The 13529-nt window shown below is 35.5% G+C and overlaps 1 protein-coding gene across 1 annotated transcript; it reads left to right on the top strand.

Annotated features, from left to right (window-relative positions):
• The first annotated feature begins 1081 nt into the window (after positions 1 to 1081).
• Positions 1082 to 11713, top strand: LOC123874809 (serine/threonine-protein phosphatase 5). Its single transcript, XM_045920326.1, has 9 exons — positions 1082 to 1315; positions 1464 to 1705; positions 3803 to 3950; positions 4669 to 4790; positions 5820 to 6090; positions 6847 to 7077; positions 7577 to 7796; positions 8702 to 8783; positions 9227 to 11713. The coding sequence occupies exons 1-9, from the start codon at positions 1222 to 1224 to the stop codon at positions 9287 to 9289; spliced, it is 1473 nt and encodes a 490-aa protein (XP_045776282.1). The 5' UTR covers positions 1082 to 1221; the 3' UTR covers positions 9290 to 11713.
• Positions 11714 to 13529: the final 1816 nt, after the last annotated feature.

Genomic DNA, 13529 nt, shown 5'->3' with positions numbered 1-13529 from the left:
GAAACCACAGTTTAAGCGGAAAATAGTGAAAATTATTTAAAAGCTAATAATTTGCGGTAGAATAATATTTTCCTTGACTAAACAACCATTTTGAGGCTGCATATATTTTTAGGGTTCCGTACCAAAAAAGGAAAACGAAACCCTTATAGGATCACTTCGTTGTCTGTCTGTCTGTCCGTCGTGTCTGTCAAGAAACCTAAAGGGTACTTCCCGTTGACCTAGAATCATGAATGTCTGTCAGCGGGCTGTATATCGTGAAACGTTAGGTAGGTAGAAAGTTGAAACAGAATGTGTACAGGTTCTACTAAGTATTAAAAAAAATGGCCACAAATAAAGTTTAAAAAAAATTTAAGGAGTTATTTCTTACTAGCCGAGTAGCCGATGCCCGCAACTTCGCCCGCGTGGGTTTAGGTTTTCGAAATCCCGTGGGAACTCTTTGATTTTGCGGGATAAAAAGTAGCCTATGTGCTAATCCAGGGTATTATCTATCTCCATTCCAAACAGCCAAATCCGTTTAGTAGTTTTTGCGTGAAGGAGTAACAAACTTACACGCACACACACACACACATACACACAAACTTTCGTCTTAAAGGTGCCCACGCACTTGAACTGAACTGCAACTGAACTGCGCGTCGCGGCAGCGCCCCGCACGATACTCTCTCCAACCGCGACGCGCGGCTGTGACGCGCTACGCGGTACGAAGCACAGACCACGAATTGGTACGAAGTATTGAATATTCAATCTAAAGCTTTTTCAAGTAGTAAGCTGAGAATGTAGTTATCGTAACATCTACAATAATTAATCACTTTACAGGTACCTACTAGTTACACGTTCTTCCACGCGCGTTTCGTGTGGGAAACGCACGGTTTGGCTAAATATTTTGCTTTAGTTTACAGAAAAAAAATTATGATTGTACATAGTTAATTATTAAAACCTGTTAATTTTATTTGGAATCGATATTCGTATTCGATCTCATTTTAAAACACTGAAATCTGAATGGATTAAAGCATAGACAAGAATGGTAGAAAATCAAATGTATTGTAGGTAGCAACATTGAAGTAATGTCATGTCATTCTAACTCATTCATATTTCATTCATCAATCCATCAATGATCAATTCATTTGCGGATAGCAAGTAAATGGATGTGAGAAAATCACATTTTTATCTTATGAATAAACTTTTAATTCAGTTTTAATTTACGCCGTCGTAAGTGTCGAAGTCATGGCTGGAAGCGAAGAGGTACCCGGCACGATATCCCAAGAAGATATCGATGAAGCAGAGAAATTAAAAAATGAAGCGAATGAATATTTCAAAAGTGAGTTTTCCCTTTAATTACTACCTAAATCACTAGTTAATTTCATTTTAAAGAGTTCCCAACAATTCTTCGGTGATATTTCTACATAAAATGCATAAAAGCTGTTCTTAAATAATTGATAAATAATTTGGTTAATAACCTATTTCAGAACAAAACTACGATCGTGCAATTGAATTATATACTAAAGCAATAGAGAAAAACCCGAAAAATGCGGTTTACTACGCAAATAGGAGTATATCCAACTTAAGACTGGAGAATTTTGGTTATGCACTAAGTGATGCATCAATGTCGATTGATTTAGATAAATCCTATACAAAGGCGTATTACAGGCGAGCAGCGTCGTATATGTCTTTAGGGAAGTACAAGTTAGCGCTTAAGGATTTTGAATATGTAAGTATTAAAAAAAATTCAGTCATTTATAATGGTATATAGATGTGGTCAGACAATATGGATGCATTGATTGCACTTGATTGTTAAAACAGGTCTCCTTTGATACATTGTAAATGTCACAACCTGCACGACTGGCTGATAGTACACAGGTCTTAGCCAGGAATGTGTTTACTCCTTAGTCTATGAATAGTCTATGAAATGCACTAACTACCATGTTGCAACTTCGGATTGGACTATGTGTTTTGCGCACCCTACCTCCATTATTGATAAGTACAAGAAATAGAAACTTTCCATACATGAAAGCCATTTAAAAAGTTAAGTGAATGTGTATTTAAGTATAGCATTGAAACAAAAGTGCTAAACAGCATGATCACTATTCAGGAAACGTTTGAGGATAATAATTGTGTATGCCACAAACCTACATAATATAATGTGTAACAAAATTACATATTCTATTGTATATATTTAATAATTATTATCTAATCTTAACTATTTACATATTTGTTCAAAATTGAAGACTGATAAAAAGGAATAGTTTGTTTCTGGCTCATTTTGTATTTGATGCCAGCAACTTTGTCTATGCTGATTTCGGCATATGAAAAGTCCTATGGGAACTCTTTGATTTTCCGGGATAAGTAGCCTTTATCTGTGCCCTGAAATATCTCTGTAACAAATATTGTCACAATAGTTTAGTAGATTGTCCTTGAAAAGGAAACAGACAGACTCACTTTAGCCTTTATTTGTTAGTAAATTATTTTGACAGTTCAAAAGTAATGGTAAAAGTTTATTTGAGTAAAAATTTATTCTATTTATAGTATGAATCCTGCATAATATAGTGAATATGACTATGCAAATGCTAGTCACAATTTCTCATCAACAATAATAACTTATATAAATTTAATAAATTGTTTGTTTGTTTGAATACTTTATTCCACCCAAAAAATAAACAGAGAGAGAAACATATAAATGAAAAACTAAACTTGCTCTGTTTGCTAGCGAATTAAGTTAATACTTTGGAGATGTGAATGAAGTTTCATTTACAGATGAATTATCTATTAACCTTTAAACTGGGTTTGTTCTAGCTTCAGCTTTAACCTGTTTGCGACTATGTGTTACTTAAAAAAACTTTATTTTCGGGAAAAAAGATTTGCAATGGCTGTAAATTAGTTTTTATCGAGTTTAGAAAGTGTTCTGTGGGACTAACCGTCCAGTATCATAGATTAAGAAACAATATGATTTGAATCTAAGTTTTATCATTTTATCTATACTAATAAATAAAATTGGAGTGTCTGTCTGTAATTTCGAAATAACTACCACATATTAAGGTCATATGGTTATTTGAACGATACTATAACTGAATCACACGTTTTTAAAATTTTTGTCTGTCTGTCTGTTTGAAAAGGCTAATCTTCGGAACGGCTGAACCGATTTTAACGGGATTTTCACATACAAGTAGAGGATTGACCAGGGTGTAACATAGGCTACTTTTTTAACCGACTTTCAAGAAGGGAGTTGTGTTTTTCTACCTATGTACATCGAAATCTCCGAGATTTCTGAACCGATTTGCGTCATTTCTTTTTTAATCGATAGAGGAACTTTGCGACATTGTTTCATAAAAAATTTGGATTCCAACTCCTCAATCCTGATGCTGCAGGGGATCTGACCAATCCACGCGGGCGAAGCTGCGGGCATCAGCTAGTATAGGATAAATAGGTTTGAACATTGTTAGTTAAAAAAAAGATGCATTTCTGAAATAACATGTTGAAGTCCCAAACAGGTGTTCTGTTTTAACATAGTTATATGTACCTACTTTATTATCACCTGACAAGCATAGTGCACTATGATGAAGGCAAAAGATACTGTGTAGTGACACTTTTACGCATATATCTATCAGTAGATGCAAACAGGCTGATTAACTTATTTTCGTATGAAATGTAAGATTAAAAACATTTTAACAATATCAAAAGCCAATTTTGAATTTTTTATATATCTCCTAATGTGCTTGCTGCGAATATATACCTAGCTACAATTTACAAAATGCAAAAACTTCTTCATGAAAGAGACAATCCTTACTAAGTATCAATTTTAAAATTACAGGTAACCAAAGTTAGGCCAAATGATCAAGATGCAAAAATGAAATACAATGAATGCAATAAGATAGTGAAGAAAATAGCCTTTGAAAAAGCCATCTCTGTGGACAGGAAGGAAGTCAACATTGCTGACACTATTAACCTGGATGCTATGAGTAAGAAAATAATTACTAAATGATGCTTGATATCCTGTAATAAAAAAAACTGGCCAAGTGCGAGTCAGGCTCGCGCACCAAGGGTTCCATACTTATTTATTTTATTTTATTTGTTTGAACAACTTTATTGTACAAAAATGCAAAGACGATAATAAATGATACACTTATACAAATACAAAGGGCGACCTTATCACTAGAGTGATCTCTCCCAGGTAACCCATATGTTCAAACCTACAGAACTATAAGATGAGGAGTCGTCATGTAGCTATATATACAATTATGTATACATTAACATACATTCTAATAGGTACATAGTATACAATAAATATATAAATATATTTAAAACATTAAATCCGTATAATATAATTAGGTACTTTTTTATTTTTTCCGACATTTTGCACGATAAATCAAAATCTGTTTTAGAATATACAGCTAAAGCCCTTTCATTTCATACCTCACTTGGTATAGTTATCTTACTTTGAAAATTGAAACACATTTTAATTTTTTATTAAATGATGTAACCACAAATTCGCGGTTTTCAGATTTATTCCTGTACTTGTGCTATAAGACCTACCTACCTGCCAAATTTCATGATTCTAGTTTTCTTGACAGACACGACGGACAGACAGACAGACAGACAACAAAGTGATCCTACAAAGATCCCTAAAAGGTATAATAAGAAACTGTACTAACTTGCTATTTTGTTCAAAATAAACAGCCATTGAAGACGAATATGAAGGGCCAAGTCTGGAAGATGGTAAAGTAACTCTGAAGTTTGTCACAGAACTGATGGAATACTATAAAGAACAGAAGAAACTACACAAAAAATATGCATATAAAGTAAGTTACATATAACTGTTGTCTGTGACCACTTCACATACAGTACCCGGTAGGTCGTAGGAAATATTGGAAATCGAATTTCAGAAGAGTTTCAGCTTTGTAGAGTGTTGTCTCTGTCACTCATACCTATGTGACGACAATGCACTACGAAAACTTTGTCTCTTTCTAAAGTTTGATGTGAAATATTTCCTAACTACCTTACCTACCTACTACAGGTAATGTAAGTTAGAAAAAAGGAGATATGACTGCTTGAAAAAAGGAGATTTTTTCCTTTCTATTGGGTTTCAGTGAAGCGGTTTTGATCAAAGTTTGAGCATAGAAAAATCATTATTATTCTAGAACTATTATATTTAGTCTCAAGTTATTTATTTATTTATTTATGTACCGCCTACAGAGTTACACATTATTATTGCAGATTAGTGATAACTTGTCATCAAATACAGTTTACCCCCGGTAATCCAGCCTCTGTCTAATCCGGGCACCCCCTGTAATCCAACATGTCTATTATTATTGAATTTAATAAACTTGACATACATAGCAAAGTATGATTTACTTCAGAGTATGTATAACATATAGAATCTTATCATTGGATCTATAATTTGTCAGATTACAAGGTACTCTTTTGTAAAAAATTCTGGACTATTATAGAGGCTCTTAGGCAGTACTTTATAATCCGTCAAATTCGATAGTTCGACAATGTCCTGCAAAAGGTTTGTCAGATTACCGGGGGTCCACTGTAATTATAAAAATTAAACAGATTAGGCTTCAATGTACCATTGGAAGGCAAGACAAGCACAGTGCACAATGGTACTGATACAGAGCACAACGAAATTTTCCAGGATAAAAGTAGGTTGTGTCACTTTCCAAGTCTTTAACTATGGTCTATGGCCTTGCAAGTCATGTCGACCTGTTATACTGTTATGCAACGTGATGGAAGAACAAACCAGCCAAGAAATACACTCACATTTTTTGTAATATTGGTAGGTAGAGGTACTGACTAAAACTAAATATACAATAAACATATTTCAGATTCTAATAGACGTTAAAGCGTATCTCCAAAAACAACCATCTCTAGTGGACATCAAAGTGCCAGATGATAAGAAATTCACAGTATGTGGGGACATACATGGCCAGTTCTACGACCTTATGAACATATTTCAATTAAATGGTTTACCGTCTGAAACTAATCCGTATCTGTTCAACGGAGATTTCGTGGATCGAGGGTCTTTCAGTGTGGAATGCATCTTCACCCTGTTCAGTTTTAAATTGCTGTACCCAGATCACTTTTATATGTCACGAGGTAAGTTTTGTTGGTTATTGTTTTTAACTTTCGACCAAAAAAGAGGAGTGTTATAAGTTTGACGTGTGTATCTGTGTATCTGTCTGTGGCATCGTAGCTCCTAAACTAGTGAAGAGTTCAATAGCCATTTTTACTATCAAAAAAATTTTATGTGGATGGCATCGTGATGTGGACATATGTGTGATGGCAATATGGATGGTCAATTGGCCTGCATTGTTTCAAGTCAGGGTAGGCATTAGTCAAAGTCAAAGTCATTTATTCAAAGTGGGTTTAATTGTACACTTTCTGATAGTCAAACAATGACGTAGTGATGATAATTAATTACGTTAATTTAAAACTAAAGCTACGAGGGTTCCAAACGCACTAAAGTCTGAGAAGAGCCCACAACAAACTCAGCCGGGTATTCCTTTTTTTTATTATAACCACTACAAGCATTTATATTAATTACTAGAGGATGCTCGCGACTTTGTCTGCGTGGATTTAGGTTTTTAAAGATCCGTGGGAACTGTTTGATTTTTCTGGATAAAAAGTAGCCTATGTCCATCCCCGGGATATAAACTAACTCTGTACCAAACGTCAGAATCGGTTAAACTGTTGGACCGTGATAAAGTACCAGACACATAGACAGACAGAAAAACTTTCGCATTTGTAATATTAGTATGGAAATATGGATGTACTTACCTTTTTAATGGCAGGAGGATTGACACTATCATATGCGCGCCACTGAATTGGACATAATTTTGTTATTTCTTGCAGGCAACCACGAAACCCTAGACATGAACCGTATGTACGGCTTCCGAGGCGAGGTGACGTCCAAGTACACATCACAAATGGCAGACCTGTTCACGGAGGTGTACAACTGGCTGCCGCTGGCGCACTGCATCAACGGCCGTGTGCTGGTGATGCACGGCGGCCTGTTCTCCAAGGACGACGTCACGTTGGACGACATACGCATGGTGGACAGGAACAAACAGCCGCCCGAGGATGGTGAGTGGTACTTTGCTTGTTAGGGTTCCGTAACTCAATAGAAAGAACGAAACCCTTAAAGGATCATTTTGTTGTCGTGTCTGTCCGTCTGTCGTGTCTGTCAAGAAAACCCCGAAGAGGGTACTTCCCGTTGACATCATGAAATTTGGCAGGTAGATAGGTCTTATAGTACAAGTAAAAAAAACCAAAAACCGTGAATTCGTGGTTACATCACAAAAAAAAATTAAAATGTGTTTTAATTTTCAAAATAAGATATCTATACCAAGTGGGGTTTCATATGAAGGGCTTTACCTGTGCATTCTAAAACAGAATTTTATTTACTTATGCGTAATAGTTATGCATAATACATTTATCGTGCAAAATGTCGGAAAAAAATACCCGAGTACGGAACCCTCAGTGCGCGAGTCTGACTCGCACTTCGCCGGTTTTCCGTATACATATTTGTTTGTGTGTACAATAAAGTTTTCCAAGTAAATAAAAATATGTATATATTTTCCAGGCATCATGTGCGAGCTCCTCTGGTCAGACCCGCAGTTCATGGCGGGCCGGGCGCCGTCCAAGCGCGGTGTGGGTTGTCAGTTCGGGCCCGACGTGACCGCGAACTTCCTGCAGAAGAACGGGCTGGACTACATCATCCGCAGCCACGAGGTCAAGAACGAGGGCTACGAGGTCGCGCACGACGGGAAATGTATTACTGTGTTCTCCGCACCCAATTACTGGTAAGTGAAAAACTGTTGTATAGAAGCAGGCGCTACTTTGCGGAAGTCCATGATATACAAGGAACCAAAAGCTTAATCACACTAATATTATAAAGGAGAAAGTTTGTGTGTATGTGTGTGTGTATGCTTGTTACTCCTTCACGCAAAAACTACTGAACGGATTGGGTAGAAATTTAGAATAAAGATAGATTATACCCTGGTTTAGCACATAGGCTACTTTTTATCGCGGAAAATCAAAGAGGTCCCGCGGATTTTGAAAAACGTAAATCCACGCGGATGAAGTCGCGGGCATCAGCTAGTTTGCTATAATCCGCTAAACCAGACAAATCTTTATGGCGCAACATGCAGCATGCGAAATACACCACCCGCCCTCCTACTGCTAAACATGTAGGAAAAGCCAGACACCAAGCAAGCAATATGAACCACCACCACACAAATCCCAAAACCACTTGATGCACGTTTCGCCCCGACACCGGAGCATCTTCAGGAAATGTAGACCTTACAATGTCCAATAGCAAAGTGAAAAATTATCAAGAATTGCGGAACCGGCTCTTCTGTCATGTCAAAAGTACGGTTCACCTTTAAAATTTTTCATCTTCTGCCATGTGGGTGCAAGAAATTATATTAAGTACTTATTAAAAACTACTACTAACCCATTGCTAACCTAAGTTTGTTTATAGTAGTAGTTTATTCATTCAAAGTTTTGTTATTTTGTTTTGTTGTAGGTACTCATTGTCTACTCGTTTCATTGCACAAGATGAATAAACTAATTTTCTTTCTTTCTTCTTCTTTCTTTCAAAATAAGGCCTAAAATCGTACTTTTGACATGACATTTGACACAAAGTTAAAATGGCGCGTGAGAAGTAATTTTTTGCGCATTATGTATGTCTATTTTGTTATTACAGTGACACAATGGGCAACCTGGGTGCCTTCATCACAATGAATGGGAAGGATCTTAAACCCAACTTCAAATGCTACGAAGCAGTGGTAAGTATTATTTTTATAAATTTACTTTCACTTTAAAATACTTTAATTTATTTTCTGTGATGTAACCACAAATTCACGGTTTTCAGATTTATTCTTTTACTTGTGCTATAAGACCTACCTACCTACCTGCCAAATTTCATGATTCTAGGTCAACGGGAAGTACCCTATAGGTTTTCTTGACAGACACGACGGACGGACAGACAGACAACAAAGTGTTCCTATAAGGGTTCCGTTTTTCCTTTTGAGGTACGGAACCCTAAACACATTCAAAATTTATTCGAAAACGTAGTTTCGTTTGTGATTGGTTGGTGGCTCAAAATGGTTAACGCCCACTACGATTTTCGTCTCTGTCAATTGTATGGGATGACGTAACAGATAGCTCCATACTAATTTCTTTCCGTGGATAATAAACAGCAAATTTTCATTTGAATATTTCTTTCCAGCCTCACCCGGACGTCAAACCTATGGCCTACGCGAACTCATTCCTGAGCATGCTCTGTCAATGATATGAGCCCAACTTGTCGGCCAGCCCCGACTCGGATCTCTTTTACGAGTAAATCCGACCCAACCGCCAATCTTAACACCTATAACTTCCAAAAATTTGACTAACTTGAGCTATAATTGTGACTATAGTTTTCTTTGTAGTTTGGCGTGGGTGACAGGCAAGAGTTTGATATGACTACCGATTGGATGACATTTAATCGAATCAAAAATCGATTAACGATTCTCAGGGCCTAGTATTCGGTATCGATTAAAAACGGGAAAAATATTTGAAAGTTGATTTTTTTTTTATTTATAGACTAGCGCTTTGACTGCAATCAGACCTGGTAGCAAATAATGATGCAGCCTAAGATGGAGCGCGCTTGCCTAGAAGATGCCTATCCACCGTTTACTTGACTTTTTTGAGTAGCATAGTAGGTTGTCATTTGCAAGCATCTATTTAAATGGCTCGACAGTTATTATTTCGATTATGGAGTCGCATGCCGACAATAGCTATTTGTTGACAATACGTAATTGGTCATGCAAGTGAAATAAATTAAATTATTCTGTATTTTTCTATATAACTATATCAAAAGAGATTTTTCGAAGTAAAAGTTCATATTTCAATCATAACAGATAATACTAATTAATAAAATAAAGAAACTTAGTATGATTTTCTCACAATTGCTTCTTTTGACAAAAATGAACCTAAGTTTCGTTTTATTGATGTCACCCATACCATGCTAAGACGAAAATAGTATAGACTATAGAGCGACAGCAAAACATATACGTTATGAGTACATCCCTTTTCTTAGAAAACTAATGTCTTACGGCCGAAATCATAATAAGTACAGATCTTCTATTTCACGGAGACTGTTTGTCTGTGTTTGTGTGCACACGTACACATTGTTGTAGTGTGCGTGGCGCTCAGTTTCGAAGGCAACGCGGTTTACGTTACGCACACAAATGCGTTAACGCTTATCGGTACACTCACTACTACAACCAAGGCCGAACGGTCATCGTGAAGTGGATCATTTTAACTTATCGACAGATTACGAATAGATTGATTATTATTGATTATATTCGGCCGTTAGACAGCTCTACTACTGTAGTACTCTATTCCAGATTTAATTATTTCCATAAACGGAAAACTATTTTCCAATAATACAAAAAAGTATCGCCTTTGATAGTTACATAATAATTGGTTTAAGGTTACATAATTAATAATAATTAATTAAAAAAATATGCAAGCGATTTAAATTATACAGTTTTAGAATTGGATTATATTTTTCATAATTTCCATGGATACATACCAGTGTGTTTGAAACTTACCTATGTGTTGCTGCAGTTTGGATCATAAAAGGTTTGAGCGTAACGGGGTATATTGCCCGCTCACTCGCACTTACAGGCCTTATCGCAACTGTCGTCATAATTTCCATAATAATTGATATAGATTTCCTATGATACAAAGGGGTATTTATTTTTTATGTAAGTTCTTAATTTCCAGAGAATTAGGGTCAAATAAAGTGTTTATAAATAATTTGCTAAAAATATAAAATGTTTTGGACGCATCTTTTCCGATCCCAAGTATTTGGAGCAGGTTGTATTCCAAAGCCGGAAAACATTGCTGGCATAGATATATATTATACTTAAATACTATTTAGGTATATAGTACGCTAGATATGGCGTGCAATACTAATTAATGATAGCTGTTTCTTGTGCTGATTAGAAAGTGTCAAATGGTCTTCGTATTCAGATGAATCAATGGGGATCTACTGGCTAAACTAATCTCTGAGGGCACCACAAGATATCGATACAATATGCGATTATTTCGTGAATTATTTAAAATACCTTGAAGCTCCTACTATTGAAGAATGGCGTTTGACAGCTTAGTATAGCCAGATCCACAGATGATAAGGTGCCTCTATGGCCCGTGCTCCACCTGTCAAAATAAATTGGCAGTGTGGATCCCTATTAGTTAGGAGTACGCTCATACAGTCCGACAAGGGTCTTTTGGCGCGTGGCTAAAATCGGAACTAAAGCCGCCATCTTGAGAAGTGCACTTGTTGATAGCGCCCTCACTCAAGTGCCAGAAGAGCCTTATCTGACTGTAAGTCACATTTTTTTTTCTTCTCTCATCTGGCTTTGCAGTAAGTCACATTACGCATATCTAGCGAACTATGTAGATAATATTATTACCTTATCTATGGTTGCTGGCGAAACATTTGAAAACAAAACTGTGTGAGAAGGTGCTTCTACAAATATTATGCAGGAAAGGCTTAAAAAAAATAACGGTGAATGAAGTGACGGCTAGTAGAATAATTTTCTACGGTTTAAATCCTTCTTTTAATCTGTAAATGAATGCATTTTTTACTCTGTATTTAGGTTCTAGTGTTGCCATTACTTAGTCTTATATATTTTTTATGTTGCAATAAACTGTTGAAATTTTATTAATTCTTTTTTTCGTAAGTATATCATAAGAATTCACTTATTTTATGTACTGGAGTTCATATTATTTAATTTTTGCATTTTTACTATGGCGATAATATTTATGATATGAAAAAAATTAATACTACATGTAATTTGAGTAATTTACTTAATTCCAACACAGTAGAAAAAGTTAAAAAATAATAAGTAAATATTTTATTTGTTTTAACAAAGAGAAAAAATCGCTTTCAAGTTTCACAGACATTATAAACAGTATTTGGCTATGTGCTCTTATAAATTAATATTTAAGTATCTTATAGTAAAATAATCTAAATAAATTCTACTAACCAGACATACAGTATAGCTATGCATATTTTTATTTAAGATTAGCATAATACATATAATTTTTTACTTGGCTCATTTCTTTTTATAGGTACTTGTTATCTTAGTTACCAGTTTTATAATTTAAATACTTACCATAATATTTTATGGCTTAATGTAGTCCTTTCACAGTATAATATAAGAAGTTTTTATTCCAATATTATGGACTTTCATTAAGGTGGAAACATATTTCAAATCTGCGACGGGTGTGGAGCGAAATAAAATCGTAGTACGACCAGAATCACACTACTAATACCCGCGAAGTAAGTGCAGTTTTCGCCCTTAGCCTTTGTAACAAAACTGCCTTGGTAGTATAAGCAAGATACACAGAAGCTGTATAAAATGAACGACTGAACGAATGAATGAACGCAATGCAAAGTGACACTGAATTATGGAATATGCTCGTACGTCAGGGTTGCTTAAATATGAAAATATTTACTATTTAATTAATTACAAACCCCGAAGAACTTTAGGTCTTTGAATACATTAAAAAATGTGCTCAAAATGTTCTGTCGTTGTATAATTTAAGAACAATGCGCTTGGTTTCCGTACTCATTCTAAAATAAGAAGTTATAAATAGTGAAACGCAATAAGTAATACGAATTTAGACCAAGATTCGTGAAACTAGCTTTATGGTATAATAAGATTGTAAGCTCTCATTCGCACGGGTCCTTTTCTCACGTGTGTTGAAAAAGCGTTAGAATGAAGGGTTCCAATAGATGTATTTCACACGTCAGTACTTTTCTAAATAGGCGCTTTTCAACGCAATGTTTCATTTTCCTTGCTAGGCAGTAAGTGTTGCATTTTGGCTTGTTTCATTCGAGCTATTTTAACGCGCGTTAAAAAAGCGTCTGTGTGAACGAGGCTTATACTTACGCAATAGTCAGTTATTAATTAAGTCAAGATGGTGAATGCTAAATGGTGCACGATAGAATTTAATGTTTTAACAAAGGAAATGAAATACAATTCGCGTCACGTAAGTTGAATCTGCGCATTAATTGATTTGGTATTTTATCTGAAGTGATGTGCGTCGCAAACACTTAAGATACGGATTTCTTGGTAGGGTGTTAGACAGGTTTTGCGTTTACTGTCCGCCAGAACGTGCCACAGTAGGTCTAAAAAAAATCCTGTCAACTTATGTGGTGTGTATTGTATATAAGTGTATCAGGTTAAAGAAAATAATATTATTTTCGGATGATAGCCTTATTTGCTCTACCACAGCATTACACGCATGATTTTCTTTGTCTTGATCAACCTTTAGATTACTTAGTGTAAGAAATGTAACAGTGAACAGTGAATTAAAATAAAGATTGTGTTGATTTTATTCCTGAATACTTGTTTTACACGCAATCATTGACTGCCATTATTTAAGACGGAATTTCTCTATTGTGGCAAACTCAACTGGTCCTTCACATTAATTCGATATCGCGTTCCATTTTAAATCGCACCGTCAAAAAT

The sequence above is a fragment of the Maniola jurtina genome, chromosome 19 (assembly GCF_905333055.1).
Source record: "Maniola jurtina chromosome 19, ilManJurt1.1, whole genome shotgun sequence".
NCBI lineage: Eukaryota > Metazoa > Arthropoda > Insecta > Lepidoptera > Nymphalidae > Maniola > Maniola jurtina.
Note: the sequence above shows the minus strand (reverse complement) of the source record. Positions and strands in the feature narration are given on the sequence as shown.

Excerpts from the sequence above, each read along its gene's own strand:
- LOC123874809 (XM_045920326.1), top strand. The coding sequence starts at position 1,222 with ATGGCTGGAAGCGAAGAGGTACCCGGCACGATATCCCAAGAAGATATC. Across the intron at positions 7,078-7,576 it reads CAAACAGCCGCCCGAGGATG|GCATCATGTGCGAGCTCCTC; the intron begins GTGAGTGGTACT and ends TATATTTTCCAG. Across the intron at positions 7,797-8,701 it reads TTCTCCGCACCCAATTACTG|TGACACAATGGGCAACCTGG; the intron begins GTAAGTGAAAAA and ends TTGTTATTACAG.